The 23,929-nt window shown below is 49.5% G+C and overlaps 1 protein-coding gene across 5 annotated transcripts in view; it reads right to left on the bottom strand.

Moving 5' to 3' along the window:
• Positions 1-13,916: 13,916 nt before the first annotated feature.
• mib1 (MIB E3 ubiquitin protein ligase 1) overlaps positions 13,917-23,929 on the bottom strand; it is a 34,607-nt gene continuing 24,594 nt past the window's right edge. Inside the window, exons 13-22 of one of the 5 annotated variants that reach the window (XM_047027205.1) lie at positions 23,482-23,614; positions 21,528-21,614; positions 20,367-20,525; positions 19,487-19,668; positions 19,051-19,240; positions 18,612-18,690; positions 18,304-18,453; positions 16,968-17,039; positions 16,362-16,462; positions 13,917-16,270 (exon numbers count right to left, since the gene is read on the bottom strand). In XM_047027205.1, coding sequence (XP_046883161.1) covers positions 16,130-16,270; positions 16,362-16,462; positions 16,968-17,039; positions 18,304-18,453; positions 18,612-18,690; positions 19,051-19,240; positions 19,487-19,668; positions 20,367-20,525; positions 21,528-21,614; positions 23,482-23,614 — 1,294 coding nt within the window. In that variant the 3' untranslated portion in view covers positions 13,917-16,129. The other 4 variants (XM_047027206.1, XM_047027207.1, XM_047027208.1 and 1 more) reach the window with 4 other exon arrangements.

The raw sequence follows: 23,929 nt of genomic DNA, 5'->3' as shown, positions 1-23,929 counted from the left end.
AAGACATAAGATATTATCAGAAAGCCTAAATGTATTCTCAATATTTTACCCCTTCTCATAGGTTAATTAGGGCCTATGCTGTTTTCATTTAGAATATCCCACGAAAGACCGTTAAGGACGGGGTGTTTTCTTATCTGAAAACAATTCACAACTCCTGTGTTAAATAGCTGAAGTTGAAACAGGCTAGGAATGTTGGAAATGGTTTACTCACAGGTATTTTCATCTATGTCCTGTTAAAAGGAAATGTGCACATATGTATGGAATTCATATTTTTAAATAGTGCGTTCAGTAAATAGCCTACAAGATTGGAATGAATTGGGTTAATATTTTCGACGTTTTTTCACCAGAAAACATGATTAGCCCTACATTGTAGAAAATTCTCGTGACATTAACTCATGGTTTGTTCACACATTTATAAATGGATATCGACGTGTGTCATTCTGTAAATATGTAAACACTAACTAAATTCAATGCTTTCTTTTTTTGGGTCCTCTGATGAAATCTGTGAATCTCTTTCGAAATGAAATGGCCCTGACCACAATGTCATCATGGTAGGTTAGTAGCTTATCGTTCTTTTGAGAACTATTCTTAAAGCACACTGTCCTACCCCCGTGTTCAGTCTATGATGATATTAATTGAAAACTAAAAATAGGAAAAGCGTTGCAATTTCGCTTCCTGTTTCCGAACATAACTACTCTTAAAAAGTGTAAATCGTCTTGTCATTATGTTTGGCCTCTGATTTTTAGATCGACATTTTCCGAAGTAAAATAAAACGTTGTGTAATTCCGGTATTTGATCAAATCTCTCCGATGGTTTTGTTGATCTAATAACTTAAGTGTTATGGAAGTTAATGATACGTTTTATGTCTATGTTATTTTGCCTTCCAACGGCGACACCATGTAGGGACGACAGTACAAGCTTCTGTGGTACGGTGGTGGAGCGTCACACTCATGGGTGGCTGTTTGAAATGGTAGATGATTAAACGGGGCGGGCAGGTGTAAAAGCAACCTTTGTCATTTGGACAGCATGAACCGTCCTTGCTTCCAGGGCTCGCCCACAACGGAACCCCTTCACCTGCCCGATTATGACTGTGTGGAAGTGTGGGAGAGGCTGAGAAAAAGGCTGGAGAGCTGAGTTCTGCCTGGTTGGCTAACAACCTCGACTGAAACAACTGCTCAGCCACACCCTGTCTGGGTCATGTGTTGAACCACTGTTAATGACAAACGCATTCCTCTTAATATAAATGCTGCAAAAAATAGAATGGGAGTGTAGGCTTCGTTTTGTGTTTATGGTTCTGAGGGATTGGTGTCACTTAGCAAACTCATAAAAAGCATGCACATAAAACATAATGTGGTCCAGTACTGGGAAACATGTCCAACCCTTCGATTGAGCAAGAGAAGTCTCTGTCCTCATCACTGTGATGTCATATGATGATGACATAGAAACATTTGACCTAGACCCCCATAGACTGACACCCCCAGTTGAGCGTAGTCGGGCTGTGGACTGTGGAAGGTTCAGGTCCAGACCATGTCTCTTCATATCTCTACGGCCCAGCCCAAGATCTCAACATTCATGTCTCCCTCCAACTGCCTCAGTCCAGTTGTGCCTCCATGATCTATGGCTCACCCCTATGGTGGCCCAGCCCCTCTACAGCCCGCGTCAGAGACCCCCACCTCCCCCCACCTCCCCCCAAGAGATGGGCCCTGCTGCCAGATAAGCGCCCCCATCCATCACACATGTGACTCAAGCGTTTAAAAAGCCATTAGACAACTCCGCAAGATGAGCTTGAGGCATATCATTCAACGCTCGGACCAGTGAGCACAGTATGAAACTTGAGCATTGTCAGAGCGAGTTGTTTTGGTGGAAAATGGTTGCCTGGGCAGGTAAAGTCTTTCTCTCTGGCCACGTTCACACCCCGGGCTGCTGTAGGACTGGGGGAAACCTGGGCTCATCTGGCGTGTAGCACTAGCCGTAGCTTTCAGAGAGGCTGTTTATGTTTCCATGCTACATCTGCATCGGCCCCCATCCTGTTGAACTGTGTTTTGTCTTAGGAGAAGGTCAGATTGCCAGTACACTTTGTGACTTTCCCTGAATCAGCTGTTTGGAGCGCCAGTGAGAGGCAGCAGCCTTGGCAGTGGTGACGTCATAGATAGGACAGCAGAGACAGTAGTAGTGTGGGTGTGGGGCACAGGCCTGGCAAGAGGGAGGAGAGGCCTAGCAGACGGACCGAAAAGCAGCTGGCAGCCCTTGTTGTACCCGAGCCAGCTCAAGCCCAAGGTCTGGAGGTTGGAGTCAGACTGTTTTGGTGAATCTCAGTCCCCTACGAGTAAATTGCAGAAGTCTGTTAAACATAGTTGTTCATTAAAGCGGAACATACATCCCAGCCACAGGCTTACATTTAAAACAATGTGTTATTATGCAAAACGTTTCAAAAGCTTCCAAAAACTTGCTAGAAAAACCAAGCACTGTATTTTCTTGAAATGCAGTTCTTTTTTGGCCCAAGTAGAAAATGTGTCTATGGCTTTTGAATCTGTAGAACAAACAAGCACCCTCAGACTCTGATAACATCTCAGCGCTGGAAGAAAGAGTCTTGAGCTCCACCATCTACAGGACATGACCCACGCCATGTGGCAAGGCCTCCACTTGTCCTTCCATGACCATATGACCTCGCCTCGTCTGCAGCAGGCACACCAACACACACACACGCATACGCACACACACACACACACACGCACGCACACACACACACACGCACACACACGCACACGCACACGCACACACCCCTTTCTACACACTTAAAAACACGCAGTCAGACTCTGGGTTTTCTGTTGCCCTCCACTTTACTTTCACAGTTGCCAGACAATGAAAACATTGAGAGCAGTTTCTATGGCGTGACCGAGGCTTTTGTTTGACTAAAAAACATATGCATTCTACATGCTCCAATTATGGTTTTATCAGATCCCCGTCAAACAGACCAATCATGCGCCCGCCTTTGTGCTGTGTACGGTACCATGCAGCGCCGTAGTCGACCTCTTACTGTGTTTGTCCCGACTGTTTACTCATGGTGGGAGTATTATATTAGAGCCTGGTCCCTTCTGCAAAAAAGACATGACTACACGTTGAAAAACAATGTGTCACTCCCTTCCTCTTCACTGTAAATGATTGGTTTAAAATGTTGTCCTTCCCTTTCATAATGTCATATTGAAATGAAATCTGTGGAGAGCGGCCCTTACTCCGGTGGTTTCCATGGAACGTGTTGGGCTTGTCTTTGTAGGGGGCACTGCCAGGCCTCAGCCTGCGAGCTGTGAAACTGGGAGGCCCTATCTGATTAGTGGCATGTACTTCACATTGTGACTTGGTCTGTGCAACTCAACAAAGAAAAAAGGAAGTCCAAAAATGAGAGCTGTTAGTCTCTACTGGCCCATGATGTGAGTTTCTCCCTTCCGCCCAGTGTCTTTGTAGCATATCGACAGAATTCATTTAAAAAAGATATACTGTTTATATTTAGTATGTACATATGCATATATATTTGGTTTGGGGCCCCTTTAAAACTGGAAATGTGTAAAGGATTGCCAGGATCCACATTTCCTGTCAAGGTTTATTTATGTTTTATTTATTAAAAGTTGCCATGAATCAACAGTTTTAGCTGTTTGTTTTAAATAAGAGTAGGCCATGGGGAATTTTTAAACAATAAAAAAATAAATAATTAGAGTTACATCCAATTACGCACCATAGAAAATGATCATTTCATTGGTTCATCAGAAATCAATGAACCTGTAAAAGGTTTCTCTTCTCTGATTTAGCCTTTTACCTTTAGTACCCCCCTACCTCTCCCCCCCCCCCCCCCCACACACACATCCAGGGGTCATTGTGTGAGCTTTGTTTTGATAGAGCCAGGCCTGCAGTCTAAAGGTGCTGGCTCCACTGAGGCCGTTGTTTACAGAGCAAAAGAACACAGGCTACCTCAGCTCGGAGATGTCAAGGCGCTGGGGATGAGTGGGGCTGTCTAGGCCCCCGCCAGGCTCCACAACCCAGCATGGGACCAGATCAGCATGCTGTGATAATGCTGACGACCTGGAGAAGGAGCGCTGCAGTCGTCTCTGGGATCTCCAAAGAGGTACACTGTGACACACATCATGTGACCGGAGCTGTCCACGAATGAGATAATAGCAGGATAAGGGTACAAGCTTTGTCGCCTTGCTTATCCAGCATGAGATGCTTTGACCAACACCAAAGTGAACTGTATGTTCAAAATGAGGACCTTACATGAGATAATACACTGCTACTGTCAGAAGTGGCTACCAGCGCAGCCAGCAGAGAGAAAAAAACAGGTAGAGATGTTTCTCTCAACTGTCGACCCCTGGGAGGACACCAAACGCTGCCGTGAATAATTGACCGCCTTCCAATTGTGGAGAAACCTCACCCAATTGTTCCAAGATGTTGACTAGGAAAACAAGGAGGAACATTCTCTCATGTCACCCACTTCAAAGCTACATCACCCAGGAACAATTGGTGAAGATGTCATGACGGTAGTTCTGTGTACATGGTCATGTTTGCCTCCACCTCTCTGGAGTGTACCAACACTGGTATTCAAGATAGGCAAGATTCACCTTCACCAAGCACCTACAAACACCAATTTAGTAGCCCCCCAAAATAGATTTATGGAGACAAGCCAATATAGGAATAATAATTCCTTCATCGTCATAGTAGCAAAATGATTGACAAAGGCTTAATTGAAAATGCTTCCAGCCAAGAAACTAAAAACATTTGTCTCCCAATTTGCAGTTACGCAATGTAGTCTTATCAGTTTAAACAATAAACGGATTAAATATTCTAATATGATCTGATTGTGCTGGAAACACCCCCTAATATTCAGTGACATTTGGAGTTTGAGACATCTGGCAAGGTCTTGCTGTACCCACAGAAACCAAAGCGCTGATCACACAAATAAATCCTTGTCCTAAGCACACTGTTAGCTCCATTCCTGTGTCATATATGAACGCTTCCTCGGGGAACATTAGACTTTTGCCCTTGAGGAAAGTACTCGAAGCACTAAATGTCAGTCAGGACTTCCTACACGTTGTACAAGTCAGCTCCATGCCACAGCTTTTTATGGCCGACAGGATAAAGGTCACACTGAAGGTCGTTCAGAGGATCCAGAGAGGGGCTACAGGGATGGAGTGATGGGGAGGGAGGCCGTGGATGACAGGATGACATTTACATTTAGTCATTTAGCAGACGCTCTTATCCAGAGCGACTTACATTAAGTACAGGGACATTCCCCCCGAGGCAAGTAGGGTGAAGTGCCTTGCCCAAGGACACACCGTCATTTGGCACGGCGGGGAATCGATCCGGCAACCTTCTGATTACTAGCCTGACTCCCTCACCGCTTAGCCATCTGACTCCCTGTGGATGAAGCCACAGGGACGAGCAGGGGGTGCGGCAGTTATGACAGGTGGCTCCTGAACAATTGTGGCACCTTGGCTGACAATCCACACGGAGATGACACAAACAGACACAGATACACACGCACACACGCACACAAACACACACAGGTCAGAAACACATGGATATCTCACACGCAGGTCAGCGAGAGTCTCAAGAACAAGTGCCGTCAATCAGTAACATGGTTATATGGCTGTGTTAATAGTTAACATGGCCCCTAGACATGTGCCCCTGGCCCAAACACCTGCAGCCCTTTTTACAGGTCTAATCCCCCACGGCATAAACAAATACTTTTTTCTTATTGGGTACATCCACACTGTGCTGTTTGGTTTTGGTTTTGGTATGCTGAATACTGGGATGAATGTCCAGAATCTGTTGCCCAGCAATGCAGACAGCTAGAGGTTAGAAGCTTCAATTGCTGTGTGTGCCGGCCCTATTAGTCTTCCAGGGTCATAGGAAGAGGAGTGTGGGCTATCTACACTCACCCCCCCCCCCCACACACCGCAACACACACGCACACACACACACGCACACACACACACACACACACACACTCCCCCGTACGGCCTTGTGGCTCCAGTGAGACAGAGCACCATCCTTGATAGACACCTTCGCTAGATCCCAGAGAAGAAGTAGAGCTGCTCCCTCTCACGCACACCCTCTTAGTCCTCCCAGCATGCACGTGTGCACACCCTCCCTCCCTCCCTCCCTCCCTCCCTCCCTCCCTCCCTCCCTCCCTCCCTCCCTCCCTCCCTCCCTCCCTCCCTCCCTCCCTCCCTCCCTCCCTCCCTCCCTCCCTCCTGGCATGATAAATACAGCCAGCCAGAATCCAAACTCAGGTCAGGATAACCCCATGGTGCCCCAAAGGCTCCATCTCCTGTTGTGACCTCCCTCACCCCCCTGCCAAGCTGCCCTCCTGCCCCATCAGACACACCTCTCTCTCTCTCCACTCCCCATCCCCCTCACACACAACCTCAGTCAACAGCCACAGTCGGTATATATGGTTTGACTGGCTTATGTATAGAGTCAGTCTAACCAGTACTGTTACCGAATATTAAAACAGGTCTCTTTGACCAAATATGGTTTTGCTTAGTTTGATATGGGAAAATAACGACCCACATCAACATTTGATTCTGGAAAATAGTTGTGGTTAATGTTTATGTTTAAAGTTTAAGTTTTTACTTACAATTATTATCATTTTAATTACAGTCCTTCTGACGCCAAACAGAATCGACACAGCTACAAAGTCCAATGGCTTGATTTGAATGTAAGTGCAACCTTAAGAGAATGCTACCACAGTGTTTCCAGTCAGGTAAATGACTGTGTATGCACAGTGCAAACAGACCCTTGCACCAACAACACTAAGTTGGAGCACTCTGCAGCATGAAAGATCTGGGCTAATGTCTGTTTCTCCTGCTAAATGTTTTTTTGATAAGGGAATATCTGGAGATAAGTGTTGTCACCATCCTATCTGAGAAACCGGAAGCCAGCTCGATAAATCTCTGCTGTAATCTAAGCTGTGCCTGTGGGTCTTTTGGCCTTAAAAACACAGTCTACTGTTATAATCAAACACTAAGATAACCTTTTTATGATGCCATAGTGGGTATCACTACTTCTCCTGCATTAGGATGTTGGGATTTGTTGACTCTCTCAGCTGATCGTTCTTCTCTATTGCTGTGTTGAATAGCTTAGCTTGCACAGCACACACCATAGCACCCAAACGGTTAACACGCTGTCTCCATTTCTCCGACTGGGTGAAAAGGTGACAAACAAGCCTCACCGCGATCCTTTTCAAGGTCAGAGACGTCGAATGAGGCCTTGTATCGGGCACTGAGGAAGCCTTCAAGATGGCTGCTGGTGGGAAGCACCACCCTAGTAGGAGTACCAGTGATTTATGGAGGGTCCGGAACAGGGCATGGCCACTCCTCCTCACCTGGAGGAACCAGGAGGCCGTGGCTCATGGGCCAGACGGCGGCTGTTGTCCTCCCAGCGCTTCAGAGATGGCTGAGGTGTAAGGGGTGGGAGGAGCAGAAGGACAGAGTCCTGCTCACACAGAGAGGGCCTTTACCTCAGCAGGGCCGTCCCTCTGAGCCGGATGCAAACAGTGAAGCTCTCTCTCTCTGTTGTCCCCCGCTCACCGCCCGGGAGGTCAGAGTAAAGTAAACTGGGTCTGTCACACGGCGACCTCCAGCAGAGAGCTGTCTGTGAAGCCAGAGAAGGGTGGGGGAGGGGGGGAAGGGGGGTAAGGATTCTTTCCCTCCCCCCCCCCCCCTCCACAACTACTCCCCACCCTGACCACCCCCGACTCCCTCACTCCAACTATTCGACAGCCCCTCTGCTTCTCTCTATCTCCCCGCTCCTCCCTCTCCCCCTCCCCCCCTCCCCCCCTCCCCAGGCCCTGCTCTCTGTCCCGCCATATATCCGTGTGGCGTCTCCTCGGAGGAGACAGCCTATCAGGGCCTCACGTCATCCGTCTACGGGGGGAGGGGGACGGGGGGGGCTGACTGGCGGTTCGACCCCGGCAGGATAACGGTGGGCCTCTATCACAGGGGGATGCCTTTGCTAAGTGGACGCTCCTCTCATCCTACCACCCATCCAGGTTTAGCTCTGGACTCCAGACGCACAGAGGGCCCAGCGGCAGCGCTGAAGCTGTCTGTCTGGAAGACCCCTCGTTTGATTTCCTGTAAGGTCACCGTTCACGGTTTATCAGACACCGACAAATACCTTGGATTAGCTCCCATCTGAAAGCAGCTGAGGGTAGACCAGTGAGAAAGAGAGAGAGAGATACCAAACTTAAACTCTGTGCTGCCCCCTTTGCCCCTTAGTACCCCCTCACACTACACCCCACCAGAACATTCAGCCAGCGTCAGATGACCTCACAAGGGTGGAAAAATCTGTATGAACACATGTAGGTCTTTCATGTGTTATCTAGACCATGGTGTTGTTCCGCTGTACCCAGATGCCCTATTCCCAGGCCATGGGGCAAGACCTTAGCTTCATCCAACCCTGTTTACATGCGTTTTAGTAAAGTTTAACTCTGAAGGCTACTGTGGTTCTAATCAAAATGCTCTGAGCTGTCCAGTGTGAGGCCCACAGGCAACAGAGTAGGTGTTCCGGCGGATTCTAAGCCAATGAGATTCCTTATTCACTCAAACGATTCCATTTTCAGTGGAAAGCCTCCACATTGGTTGGATGTGACCTGCTCATTGTCCAACAATGACTCTATTATGACTCAGATCTACAGAAGGTTGTTTGAAGGCTTTCTGCGTCCTCTGCCTGTGAGCTTCCCTCTTTGACCTTGCACCATTTGCATGGAGCAACGGCATCTAACCACATTTGAAAGAGCAGGGTTTTTTTTCTCCAGGTGGAGGAATCTCAGGCCCTTGTTACCACTTGCTGTTCAGAACCCCGAGCTCTGGGATATTTGTGCATCATGTATTGATTTGGGGTACAACCCTTGGCTGTAAAAGAGAGATAAAGAAGTTTAACATTAACTTTCTTTTTCCAGGGGTCACTCTGTGCTGCTTCTCACATTGGCCCGATTGGAAAAAAGTCTTCTCTGCTGGACTCTGGAATATTGATTTTTTGCTTGCCGTCTCTCTCTCTCTCAACAAAAAACCCTTTGCAGTCAGTATTTCTCTGCTCAGATAGTGCTGTAGCATTCCAGTCTACTCCCTTCAAGGTTACTGTGTGGTGGAGGGGAGCACCTGCCAGATGGACTCTAGCTTGGCTCCCCACAGAACACGTCTTTGTAGCACTTGCTTTCGCCACTGCCTCGTGCTGAATCATGGATTTAGGTTTTTGCTCAAAACACACAAGGGTCTTATTTAGTCCTTTCCATCTAAAACTTCACTATAGCGCATATGGAAACCAACGGACAATCAAACGACCTATCAGTACATTTTACGTTTGTTTAAAGTAAAGAAACAAACTGTGGAGAAATGTCTCTCTCATTGCCTGAAGGTTCTACATTATGTATTTGATATGTTGATTGTTGGTTTGACAGTTACGTGTGGCAGTTGGCACTTTTGATTAAGCACGTCTAGTCCATTGTTCTACATGTGGACCTAGCTTGGGCTGTGGAGATAGGGCACAGGTGTGTGGGAAGGCTACTATTCCCTGTTCTGGCGCAACAGGCTAATATTGGTCTTGTGAGAGCATGGCTGCGTATTTGTATGTTTTATTTATTTTATTTTATTGTATTAGGGAAAGAAATATGAAATTGTTCCTATATTTTTTATAATGGTACTACTATGCCAGTAGTTTTTTTTTAATGTTTTGTTAGATAAAAATATACAGTACTGTGCCAAAGTCTTATTTAATTAAAATTGATTAAAATTAATTATATCTTAAAGCAAACATGCTTTAAGACATAATTAAATTAAAAGACTAAACAACCTCTCAACCTTGCACTTTTATATTGGTGCAGCTCAACTACAGAAGACAACAAAATAAATATTTAACATTATATTTGTGTAAAAAATCTTGGGTGCCTACAACTTTTGTACAGTGCTGTACTTGTTAATATTTACTGTAGTAATTTAAGATAATTTGTAGGTGGAGGTACCTTACATATCCGGTAAATTCCATGCCTGTTATTTATTTCATAAAGTAATAGATATTAAAAAAAGAATATTTTTAAATAAATAATTGAAAATTAAAAAACATGAATCCTTTACATAAAGGGAAGTTCCAGTGTCTCTTTAAATTAAAGATAATTAATTGTGTTTATTGCATGAACTTTATTAGCACATTTCAATTTCTTCAATGACCCTAAACCAAATAATTACATTGTAGCTCCAAAGTGAAAAATAGTTTTTCTAACAGAATTTACAGCAGCTCTAAGAAGTCTCTTCAAACTCAGCACCAAAAGCACTTGGGACTTTACTACCCAGGCAAAGGTTGCACTTCCACAGTTTTATAGAATTATTAAGTAAGCAATTATGATAACCCACTGTTTTAAAGATAATAGAATGATAAGGTTCTGCCAAAGGCTCACTGTAGTTTGCCCTATCGCTGGTCCTCCTGAAAAGAAAACATCTATGTGTCCTACACAGAGGCTACCCTATCCTTCTTTTTCATTGAGTGTTTGTTTTTATTTCTGTAAAGCATGAAATCTACCATTTGCATTGTAAAAACAGTACGGCCGCAAATTGTAATGACCTTGCTTAGCTAGTGGCATTTTATCAAAGCTCATAAACCTTGAATGACTATATATTGATAAAGACTGTTTAAAGTGTCATCTGAACGATAACATTTGCACTGTAAATGTGCCCCACAGGCTCCAGCCTTCTAGGTTTAATCATGCTCAGGTGATAAGCTCGGTGCCTAGTGGACCACAGCCCTCCTGGCATCAATAGGTCAAAGGTCACTGATATTCTGTGGGGTCAGCTCTGAATAGAGCCTGGTTACATCTGATTACGTCTGAGGATCTTCCATTTCAGCACACACAGTTCTCCTGTTAATGCCCCATTACTCCCCAGGGACAACACAACGAGTAGCACACCGGTTTGTTGTCTAAATCCAGGATGACCATGAAGAATAGAAAGAATCATTTAAACTAGAAAAATAGTATCCACAGATAAAGTATATGAAATGAAGTAAAAATATATATTGCAACTGTTACACATATGGGGAGAAAATAAGATGCTTGTCAAATCCCTTAATACACTCACATTTATGATTTATAAATCCCCAAGAAACTATAAAAACCAACCAATAAGAAACACTATATAATATAACAATGTTTTACCAAACATGTTATCAATTGTAAATAAACAATTCCATTCAATAACTTAGAGACCCTATATTGGTCTATAGGTTCTTGAGTCAAGTCATTAAGACATCCATGCATTAAGCTACAATAGGGGGCAGTAAAATGTGTCGGTTTTCATTTGTGCAACCCATGGGTATCCCAGGCAGAATGGTCTTGTTTGTCTCCATATGTAGTTTCCACACCGGTTGAAAAGAGGGAGTGAGGGTTGACACTTTGCCCTGATCAATATCAATAAAGCAATCAGCGTGTCATAGGCCTTAATGTATAGAGGTGGGGTCTGAGGGAGAGCACTTTATGACTTTACTGTGGAGGTGAGGCACACAAACACACCACCCACACACAAATGCACGCATGTACATAACTCACTCACACAGACACACACGCACACACACACACTCTCACACACAGTGTCCGGTCAGGTACCTAGGTACCAGGCTAAGAAGTCCCCTGGCCAGACAGCTCCAGTGCACTTTGCCCAGGCCAGTCATAAAGAGCTGCCATAAATGGGGCTCTAGCTCTGTCCTAGCTGACATGTGAGAGGACCTTCAGACTGAGAGAGATCAATGCCTCCAACACAGCACACCTCAGTGAGACAAACACACACATAAACAGTTATGAAAATACATGACCTTTTTCTTATCTGGGGGACGTGACCCACATCCAAAGTAGAGGTGTCAATTCTTCCAACAGGGAAGGTTGAATCGAAGGGGGAATACATGACCGTTTTTAATAAAGTTTTGTGGGAAATGTTGGGAAAAAAACAAGTCATTAATATTTCACCATCAGCAAAGGTTATGTAGCCAAGTGACCTGGCCAGCTGACTTTTAAGCTGGGGTTTTGCTCTTCATAGATTTATTGCTGGGCAGAATTGCAGAATTTGAGAAAAAACAATCATGTTGCCTTGTTCTGATGGTGAGACAACCTGGTCATTGGATATACTGCCACCTTGTGGTGGGTTTTCAAAGTTGCACCAACTGATCACGTCCCAGGACAGTCACTTCAAAAGTCACAATAACAGAAGAAAAGAAATAGAACAAACTGCAGTTTGTCAAACGGAAATGCTAGTATGTAGAGATATTTCAATCAGAGCTCCTGACTGAGCCTAGTGAAACCGTATGGCCCAGTTTAGACTCCGTATCTGACTTTGTAACCCCAGCCGCAGGGCATGCCAGAGAAGAGCTGGGGAGCACTCCCTGGGAGTGTGCTCACTGTGTGAGCAGATGGTGATGATGGTGCTGTGATCTCCCTCACTTATCACAGAGCAGGGGGTGGTGGGAAGAGGTTTGCGTGTGCGTGTCTGTGTGTGCGTGTGGGGGGTCAAAGTCATTCTCCTCCCCGTGTTGCGGCCCCCCTGGTGAAACGTTCGTCTCCATCCAGCCTCCCAGTCAGGCCACCGCCGCCGTCACTCACAGCCAGCATATGACCTGCTGGCTTAGCTTTCCCCTCGTGTGGGGGTGGGGGGCAGGGGGGTTAATGAACCCTGTTGCCCTCTCCTCAAACACAGGCTCCCCCAACCCTAGCCTCCCCCAAGCCCCCTGGCTTCATCCTGAGACCCATCCTCAGCCCCAGCCTCCATGCAGCCCCCTTGCCCCAACTCAGGCCTCAGCTCCTACCCCCCCAGGACTCCCTGGCGGGCGGGGGGAGATAGCGCTGTCTCCAGAACCCCCCCCCCCCCCCCCGTCAGCATGGCTCCAGACAGGCAGCGTGATGGACGAGGGGGGGGCCTATCTGCAGATCACCCATACCTTCCTCTGGATCAGGCCCAGAGTCTGGACGACTCACCAGGCCAACGCTGAACAAAGAACGCGGCCCGTTTGTCTTCAGCGCACACGTTATTATGACAACGTTTCCCATCGTCTGGTACCTCCTCGCTCCCTGCTCCTCAGCAGGGTTGATGTCCTTGCATTTCAAAAGCGTTCAAAGGAATGTTGGGGAGGAGGGGGGGCAAATACCAAAGACATTATCAGTAGAAACACAAGAGTTTGGGTGTGCTGTCCTACACTTTATTGTCAAGTATCTGGACCAGTGCTGTGTGTCAGGGTAGCGTCCAGGGAGCGTCAAAGTGCCCGTGCTAAAGGTGGACCTGACAGACAGGACCGGCAGCAGTGGAGCGTGTAAACATGACGCTGAAGGCTTCATTCCCTGGCCCGGCATCTGACAGCTTGATAAATGCTGTGTTATCAGAAGATGCAGTGTGTGAGTGAAGCCCGCAGATGCCCAGATTATGGACGGGCCGGGCCAGCCCGCCAGCCAGAACATCAACGCAGCGCCTGGGTTATGATTGTCTGGGAGCCTGGGGAGCCGGGGGAGGGGTTGCTGGATGTACCCATGCTGTCACGCCGCCTGCTGTGGGCAGAGGCATCGCTCCCATATGGACGAGGGGCTGTTAGCATTAGCATTCCTCTGATTAGCATAGCTGACTTCTCACACGGAGGTGTCGAGTCATCATCGAGAGGACTGCTTTTGTAATTGCTCCACATGTCGCCCCCCCACCACCCTCCCCTCACCACGCCCATTAGTCAGAAAGATGCTACACAGCAGGAAAAGGGCAACAAAACGCCAATTTATCATCTCATATTGTATCAACCCCCCACTGAAACACAGACAGTATTCATAGTGTATGAATGGCACCACGCTTTCCCTCTCCCTCCAGTTAATTAACCAGGTTAGAAAGTACGAGGACAAGGACTCAGTCTAGATGTCCCAGGTTCAGTGAACTTTATTTCAGCTATATGTTTGTTTTAAAAGCACTTATTAGCAATACAGAGTGAACAACTTTTATGATACATGTTGTACGTACTGCATACATCAAACATTCATGCCAAAAAAAGGAAAGAATACTACACAAACCTTTTCAATCTGGACAGTTTTAAGTATTGAAAATAAGGTACAAAATCGGCCTTTATAACAACTGTAACAAGACGATACTACCATAAAGCATATTAGAGCTTCTAGCTTAAAATGTTAACATGTACGGTGAAAAGAACAAAGACTGGTGTTTAAAAGTACATTTTCTACTTTCTGTCCTCAGAATTTCTTGTTCTTGCTGCTGGGGGGGAAAACTGAAGATGTGGTGGTTTGTTCAGTCACAGAGGTGATGTGGCTGTTTGCCACAAGGCAAGCACTGTGTGAATGATCTCAAAGCCAACGCTTCATCACCTTCAAACACTGCTAGGAGGATATGGGAACACTTCTTGACAAAAAGAAGAGAAACGTCTCCCTATTCCCATTATACAACCGGCTCAGAAACGTGTTGGGCGCGCTAAGACCTAATTCAATTATTGATTAAAAAAAAGAAGAGGAAAATGCTTCTAATAGTGATAGGCAGTGAGCTAATAAGAAAAAAACTGCCTCAACATTAATATCCAAACAAAATGTCCCTGGCTACATTGAAGGAAGGCAGACATACCTAGAAATCCTATTTATTTCGGGGCAGCAATACAAAATAATTTACTCTCTACAAATGTCGTTTTTGTTGTTGTTGCTTTCCATTAGATTGTACACTCCTAGCTCCGTCGATGTTGATTTATTCAAAGAAAATACAAAGTAATACAGGGTTTAAGGTCCCGAAACACGTCTTTTTTAACGAGTACATATTTTTGGAAGCAATGGCACAGAGTCATCAATGGTAATTAGCAATGCTTACTGGACGCTAAGCCTGTGTGGGACCGACAGCACCTGTGGAACAGTCTCGGAACAACAGCTGGACACCAAGCTGACACTGACGCCCGCAATTCCTTTCAAGCTCCCGCGCCAATTCATTCTGTGGTCGACGTCACGATGGTCAGGGAGTACGGTGGCGGCTCGGCTGTACCAGTCTTTGTCTTGCATCCAGTAACAGCTCCTTACGGGGCGTCGCAATACTAAAAGTGTGCCGTCACTCAACGGTGGAGAGTCCCGTCAACTGGAGGTACGGGCGACGTTCTTCCAGGCGACGACGGGACCGCTCGAACAGTAGGCTACCTCGTCAGAGAGCGGCGGTGGGCTTCCACTGTCCCAGCAGAGCGCACTCCACGTCAGCAGAGTCCGCAGACAGAAAGAGCTCCTGAAGAAAGACTACTACGAAGTGCTGCCGAGAGAGAGGGAGGGAGAGAGAGAGGGAGAGAGGGGGGGGGGGGGAGAAAGAGAGAGGGGGGGGGAGAGAGAGAGGGTGGAGGGGGGAGGCATGTGTTGCACCCTACCACAAAGGTCGACCGAAAACAACATCCACCTCCTTAGTGACCGTCCCAGGGCACGAACCCAGCCTAGCTTGCTGAGCGTCCCAAACAGAGAGAGAAGAGATAGCCGCCCACTGTGCGGACGTGAAACGTCACCACGAGCCGGGTGGCAAACGTCTCCGGCCATCAGTTTCCAATACCAGTGCGCTTGCATAATGGAGCAGACACAGGACAGCAGGTCGTGAAGCAGGCTGCAGAGCTGCAGTCACTGCACCCCCCCCAACCCCCCCCACACACCTCACATCCAAGGCCACAAGTCCACGGCCCCAGCCCAGATGGAGTGACTACAGGAGGTGGGCTTTGTCCTCTTGGAGAGACGGAGGAAGGAGGGCAAAGGGGATGGAGGAAGAAGAAATGAAAAGGGAGGGGGAGAGTGAGGGAGGGGTACTATCTGATGACAAAGCACCTTTCCTGATGGGATGGGGGGTGGGGGCACCCGGGACAGCTTTTTGCTACAGCCGGAAGCTGAGACAAGAGAACGTTTCGAGGAACCTCAATCTTCTTTTTTTTCTTCTTGTTGGTTTTGTCTTAAGAGTTTTACTTGCAACGGGTCTTCACTCGAAAGAAGCCCCAACTGCTATGCTTGAGAAGAAGTCTTATATGTGTCGGTTTTGGTGTAGTGTTGAATTTGTGTGTGTGTGTGGGGTGTTGGGCCATCCGAGGGGTTGGCCGACAGAGACGGCCCGGGGGTCTAGTAGAGGAGGATGCGACGCTCAATGGCCTTGCGGCAGATGGGACACTCGCTCATGCGGTCTCCGCACAGCTGGCATGTGCCGTGGCCACACATGAAGATCATGTTCTTCAGCCGGTCCAGACACACGGGGCACATCGTCTGGGTACACACACACACGCACACGCACAGGTATAGTCAGACAGAGGACCTCCTCGTGTTCAGCCAGCTCGACATGAGCGTCGTCGCTCACCTGCTCCTTGATGTCCTGGAGCTGCTGCTGGAGCTTCTGGACGTCGGCGTTGACGTTGGTGTTGTCCTTGTCCCTCTGCAGGGCGGGGATGTTCCCGCTGGCTGCAGGTGGTCCGCGGGGGGGGGGGGGGGGGGTGCACAAACACAGGCGGGGGGGGGGGAGACGTTAAAAGAAGCGACGACAAACCTCGAGAGCAGAGGGAGAGAGCTGAAAGAGAGGGGGACGAGGGCGACAAACGGGAGAGCGGGCAGAGAAGACATGGTGAGAGAGAGAGGGCGAGAGAGAGAGAGAGAGAGAGGGCGAGAGAGAGAGAACGAGAGCACACAGGAGGACGGAGACAGGTAGAGATGGAGAGACACCTCTCCTCCCTCCCCCCCCCCCAGCCCCATGCTCCTGGATGGCGGGTGAGCCTGTATTTGTGCGTGTGATTGGATCCTTGGGAGTGTGCGTAGAGTAAGTGTATGCAGGTAGCACTGGGGAGGAAAGGGGGGAGTGAAAGCTGAAAGAGGGGGTCAGGGATAGCACCAGGTGGAGGAAGGTGGGGGGGGGGGGAATTAGAAGGACTTGGGGGGGGGGGGGGGGAGAGTGTGATACGGGAATACTTACACCAACTCAGGGCCAGATTGTTGGGCTGGAGCAGGTCCTGTGAGCCCCCAGCTATAGAGTTAGTGCTACCTGCTGGATAGAACAAGCAGGCACAGCGTTATAGGACCCCTGCTTGACTCACTAGGCCCTCTCCAGGGGGAGAGAGGAGAGAGATGCTCAGAGACAGGCTCCGGAAAAGGGGTGAAAGAGAAAGTCTAGTCTACGCAGAGGAGGAGAGAGGGGGGGACAGAGAGAGAGAGAGGTCATGTTCAAGGTGATTTGCTGACACTCAAAGCAAGAGCCCTAGTAGAGCTTCCTGAATTCTGTGGATTGGGTTGGTTTTGGGCTAGTACTGGGCTGGTACTGGGCGGGGGGGGGCGTTTGTGGACGGTGTTTAGCTCGGCACGGTGGAGGAGTCGAACCAGCCTCAGTGGAGGACATGTCAGGTGAGGAGCTCAACAGACGAGCCCTGCTCATCCACCCCCCAGGGGAGAGGAAACACTTGTGCTCCCCCCTGCGTGCGTGTGTGCGTGTATTGGGTGTGTCATTGACGGCGCCAATTAGCATTTGCACAATTGGATTTATGCGTGCCCTATGTGTGAGTGCGTGTGTGAAAGAGAGAGAGAGAAAAAATGTGTGCGAGGCCACACACAGAGAGACCGTTCAACACGGAGGGTAATCTCTCTCTCTCTCCCTCCGGAAAAATATATGATTTTCGGATTTGGTGACCTTACGACAGTTTCCCTTTTAACTCAACATAAAATAAGAAAGACAGAAGACACAGGGAGCTGCTAGTGTAGTGTGCTGAGGGGGGGGGGGGGGGGGGGGCATATGGTGGCAGAGAAGATTGTGTGCAACTAAAACACAACAGGACAGATGGGAAACACAACCCAACACACAGATATTCAAACACACACACACCCTGAACCACACGCGGAAGAACCTGGACTGTTGGTGTGTGTCGACATCGTATAAACACAGAACTCAACAAGCGCATGCACTCAAGTCGGTTGTTGTACATGGGGACCTTTGAATTTGAACGTTTGCTTCGTTTACGGACTAGCTTGCTAATAAGCCCCATGCATCTGGATCGAAGAGAAACATTTGACAGAAGAAAAAAACAAAACAAAAACACACATCAACGACAACAAATGCTATTGGCGCCGGTGAGACTACCAGATGCTGAAGCACTCACACACACACACGTGTTTCAATACAGTTCAAAACGATAGAAAAAGGGGTGATGAGAAGAAGGAGGAGGAGAAGGATAGAGAAAGAGAGCAGTGGTGGTGAGGCGGGGGAGGGGGAGAAAAGAATAAAAGGGAATTAAAAGGGAACGTGTGGAAGATTCACTCACTAAGGTCCTCATCATCATCATCATCATCATCATCATCATCATCAGCTGGATCATCCTCCATACCTTTCCCTCCACAGCACATAACAAAGGGAGTGCGGCGTTCGACAACAGCCCGACACTGAACGCACTTCTTCATGAGGCTGGCACAATCTGTGGGCGGGGCGAAACACACACACACACACACACACACACACACAGGAGCCAGGGTTAGTGGGGGGCGATTTGAACGAGAGGTTTCCGGGACATTCTGAAGGTGGTCGGGTAACTGGTGAGAGAGAAACACCGGGTGTGGCGTGGAGGGTACTCACTCTCGCAAGCACACATGTGACCACAGGGCTGGAAGAGGACGGCGGCTTTTTTGTCAGAGCACACCACGCACTCCTCGATCTGGAGAGAGGAGAGAGGGAAGAGGGAGGGAGGGAGGAGGAGAGAAGGAGAGGAGAGAGGGAAGGAGAGAAAGAGAAAGAGGGAGGGAGAGAGGGGAAGAAAGTGGAGAGTGAGGGAGGGAGAGAGGGGAGAAAGATAGGAGAGACAGAGAGAAAGAGTGGAGAGACAGGGAAGGAGAGGAACATGGGGAGAAGAGAGAGAGAGAGCAAAAAAGGAGAAAGAGGAGAGAGTGAAAGGCACGCGGTCAGAAGGCCACACTTCCCCCCCAAAAACGCCCAGCCCTACGGCGACGCCTCGAGCACTAACGGCGCGTCCTCCGTTCCGTCTCTCCCCCTGAGGCGGGCCTGTGTCCTGTCCTACCTTGGTCCTGGACTGGACCTGGTCCTTGCAGATCAGACACTTCTTGACACGTGGCGAGCAGAGGGAGCAGGTGGCGATGTGTCCGCAGGGCCCGAACAGCGTGTCCCTCTTCATGTCCGAGCACACCATGCACTCCTCCAGCGTCTCGTGGCTGCTGCTCAGAGAGGGGCTGCGGGAACCCACCTGCCCACTGGACACACACACACACACACACCACATGGATGAGGGAGACTGCTGTGTGGCAAGAGGCAAGTGTGTTTGTGTGCGTTCAGAAGTAAACGTGCGTGTGTGTATTCAGAGGGAAAAGTGTGTGTGTGTGTGTATTCAGAGGCAAATGTGTATGAATGTGTATTCAAACAGGTGTGTGTGTGTGTGCATTAACACTCATCTCTGTATGTGTGTAGAAGAAATGGTGTGTGTGTGTGTGTGTGTGTACCTGGTCTTCTCTTTGTGGCACTTGGCCAGGGCCTTGCAGAGGCTGGGGTCAGGACACAGGTCCAGGGGAGACTGGCCCTTCTTGTTGCGGATGGTCAGGTCAGCCCCGTTAGCAGCCAGGAAGCAGGCGATGGATGCTGCACTCTTCTTCTCTGCCCCCTGGGTGCCTAGACCCATGATCAACTGGGGAGGAACACACACACACACACACTGGTCAAACACTACCCCCTGGACTGAAACTTTCACACACACCCCTCTGCGGTCTGGGACTGAGTGACAGCTCACTTCCTGTGTGTGTGGGAGGACGTGATGATGGGTGGCCCCTCTCAGCTGGCCCTCTCCTGTCAGAGTACGGCCCAGCTGAGACTTTAGTCGAGCCCAGCTCAAGTCGTTTGACTTGTCCTGTGACAAGAGATAATGTTCCTCCAGGTCTCACATTAACATTTATGCCCCATCTTCCAACCTCCCATTAAATACTCATCGCTCCTTGCTGTCATGTCGTCTCCATTATAAGGCTCTCTCCCTCTCTCTCTCTTTTTCTCTTTCTGTCTCTCTCTCTCCCACTCAGTCTCTCCTAAACCCTCTCTCCTTACCTCTCCTTCTCCCTCTCGCTATCCCTCTCCACATCTCTCCATCCCTGTCCTTAAGGGTTGCCATAGTTACCCTGCCCTCGTGTTAGTGTCATCATGAATACAGCGTTCTTGTAGCGTTAGACACCATATTTCCTGTGTCACCATAGTTACAGTTTTCTTATTGGGTTGGAGATCAACCATAGTCACTGTGTTCTCGGAGGGTTAGGGCAACCACAGTCACAGCGTTCCTGAAGGCTTCGGGTCGCCATGGTGACGGCGGTCCTGGCGGGCCGGGGTTGCCATAGTTACCGTGTTCTTGGAGGGCTCCCAGGGCTCCACCTTGCTGACGTCGTGCATGTCCTGGATCTGCCTCAGCTGGGACAGCGTGTGGTGACGCAGGGCCTCGTGGAGGGGCGTGTCCCCGTCCTTATCCTGCACATCCAGCTTGGCCTCCGCTCGCACCAGCAGCTGGACACACACACACACGGGGACACACACACATGGACACACACACACGGACAGACACACACACACAGACACACACGGACACAGACACACACGGACACAGACACACACGGACACAGACACACACACAGACACACATGGACACGGACACAGACGGACACACACACATGGACACACACACACACGGACACACACAAAGACACACACACAGGGACAGTTTTAAAACCGATAGACTAACATACACCTACATATTATAAAGAAAAACAGCTGGAGCAGCAGTTACACCGGAGACCAACATGGTGCTGCTTTCATCTGAACTATACTCATACAGCTCATCCTCAATGTCACTTCAGAGTGCTCTTGCGGCACAGAGAGAAAGCTGCACTTCTTCACTAGTCCACAAGATGGCGACGTGATGGCCCCTTCTCCTTGACTGGGCAACATTAGTCAAAGACGATTTTCTCAAATGATGTGCTGGCGTAGAAATGATTTGTTGGAGGCTTAAGAGCCTATTATTGTTATTGACAGAATCTGTTTATAACAGCAATTCCAACTCGTGCTTTTGTTATCAGTAACAATGAGCGAGGCCTGGTCTCTCTGCGCTCAACTGCCAGTACTCTTGACCTGGGCACACCTGGAGTCAACTCCTCCAACCAGAAGGGTTACATACGAGGGCAGCCTGCCTCTGAGGGGTCAGAGTTCGTCAGCAACACGGAGGGAGTTCACAACCGAAGTTGACTCCAGACTCCCAGAAAGCCCGGCGCTACGGCAGTGGGGAGTGGAGGGGCTCATTTCTGCCGCATCATCTCGGCCGTCAAACAGCGGACGCTTTGAGTCCAGCTCCTTTGTGCAGCGTCAGGACCGGGCCGACAGACACGGAGGTAAACCGTCGATAGCCTCTTCAATTAGGGTTAGGCCTGAGGAGAGTGTGGAAGGGAGGAAGAGAGAGAGAGAGAGAGAGAGAGAGAGAGAGAGAGAGAGAGAGCGAGAGAGAGAGATACTAACCCGGACTATCTGCGTGTGTTGCCTCTCCACAGCCAGGTGCAGAGCTGTCTGCTGGTTAACGTTCTGGATGTCCAGGCTGGCACTGCCCTGAGAGGGGAAACACACACACACACACACAGTCAATTAACTCACAATTCCTTTCTCCCCATCCGACAGAGGGCAGAGACGTGTGGCGTGTGTGAGGGGCAGGGCAGGCCCAGCGCCATTCGTCAGAGACAGAGGGCCCGCCTGGCTGTGGTCTGTCCAGTGAACCAGGACCCGCTGGGACATCTGGGAGACTGACACTGTGCCCCGAGAAGCGGCCAGCCCAGTATGAGAGAGGGGGGGAGAGGGGGGAGGGGGAGGGAGAGGTGAAGGGAGAGAGAAAAGATAGTGGGAGAGAGAAACGGAGGAAGAGAGAGATGGAGGGAGGGACAGCGTGAGCGACGGAGGGAGAAAGAAAAAGGAGGGATTAGGGATGGGTGGAGAGAAGCATGGAGGGAAAGAGAGAGAGAGGGAGAGAGAGAGATGGAGGGACAGAGAGAGAGGGAGAGAGATGGAGGGAGGGATGGAGGGACAGAGAGAGAGAGGGAGAGAGAGAGATGGAGGGACAGAGAGAGAGAGGGAGAGAGACATGGAGGGAGAGAGAGAGGGAGATGGAGGGACAGGAGAGAGGGAGAGAGAGAGACATGGAGGGAAACAGAGAGAGGGAGAGAGAGACATGGAGGGAAAGAGAGAGAGGAAGAGAGAGAGATGGAGGGAAAGAGAGAGAGAGATGGAGGGACAGAGAAAGATGGAGAGAGGGCGGTTGCTCTCTCACCACCCAGCAGCAGAGGGGCGACCCCCCCGGCGGTGCTGCGGCAGGGCTCTCCCTGACCCAGGGCCCCCTCACGCTGAGGGACTGCAGCAGGGAGGGACTGCAGAGGGGGGGTGTGTGTGTGTGGGGGAGGTCCACTGGAGAGCCCCTGGACCCCATATTGGATAGAGGAAGACAGAACAGCCATGCTTCCCTGCTGGCACGTTCAGCTCTGGGGCCCAGCCATGGCTGACAGTGGGGAATGTCTGGCTCCACTTAATGTGTTCGACCCAGCTGGAGGAGGCTGTGACTCTGGGACATGGGCACCAGGGGGGGTCAGGTGGGAGACTCCACACCACAGCAAGAGTGTGGGGGTGGGCGTTCATGCATGGGTGTGCGTGTGTGTGTGGAGGGGTGGGACGGAGAGGGAAAAGGGTGTGTGTGTGTTTTTTGCAAGCGCGGGGGATGTGTATTAGTGTGCGGATGTGCGTGTTTTGTTCTAGTGAGTGTGTGTGCGTTTTCCGTCCTTGCATGTGTGTGTTGATGTGTGCCTCTGCGCTGGTATGTTTATGTGGGTGTATACGAGTGAGTCCATGCATGTATGAGTGCTTATGTGTGTCCATGTCTGTGTGTGTGTGTGTGCAGGTGTGTGTGTGTGCAGGTGTGTGTGTGTGTTTGTGCAGGTGTGTGTGTGTGTGTGCAGGTGTGTGTGTGTGTGTGCAGGTGTGAGTGTGTGTGCAGGTGTGTGTGTGTGTGTGCAGGTCTGTGTGTGTGTGTGTGTGTGTGTGTGTGCAGGTGTGTGTGTGTGTGTGTGTGCAGGTGTGTGTGTGTATGTGCAGGTGTGTGTGTGTGTGTGCAGGTGTGAGTGTGTGTGCAGGTGTGTGTGTGTGTGTACAGGTCTGTGTGTGTGTGTGTGTGTGCAGGTGTGTGTGCGTGTGTGCAGGTGTGTGTGTGTATGTGCAGGTGTGTGTGTGTGTGTGTGTGTGTGCAGATGTGTGTGTGTGTGCAGGTGTGTGTGTGTTTGTGCAGGTGTGTGTGTGTGTGTGTGCACAAGTGTGTGTGTGCGTGTGCAGGTGTGTGTGTGTGTGCAGGTGTGTGTGTGTGTGCAGGTGTGTGTGTGTGTGCAGGTGTGCAGGTGTGTGTGTGTAGGTGTGCAGGTGTGTGTGTGTGTGTGTCTACCTGGTGCACCAGCAGCTCGGCCACCTCCACGTGGTTGTTGAGGGCGGCCAGGTGCAGGGCTGTGTAACCATCATCCTTCTTCTCATCTACGATCCAGGGCCTGGGCAGCTTGGACAGCAGCACTCTCATGGCACTGCAGAGAGAGGGGGGAGGGAGGGAGGGAGGGGGGGGTTAGTTGAGCGGAAGGTGACGGCAGGAGCATGACAACAGGACCTGGGAAGGTCACGGCAGTACAATCAATTGACCGCCGGTGAACACACACACTGTACACACACAGACAGACACACTGTACACACACAGACACACACACATGCACACACACACTGTACACAGCTCAAACAGCCACGCTGTGGCATGGACAAACAACAGAGAAGTGCTCCTGAGGCACAGAGTACCTAAACACCATCACCCCCCCCCCCCCTCTCTCTCTGATGTTCTCTCATGGAGA

Source organism: Hypomesus transpacificus, chromosome 10 (assembly GCF_021917145.1).
Source record: "Hypomesus transpacificus isolate Combined female chromosome 10, fHypTra1, whole genome shotgun sequence".
In the NCBI taxonomy this organism is placed as follows: Eukaryota; Metazoa; Chordata; class Actinopteri; order Osmeriformes; family Osmeridae; genus Hypomesus; species Hypomesus transpacificus.
This window is presented reverse-complemented; position numbering and strand designations above follow the sequence as displayed.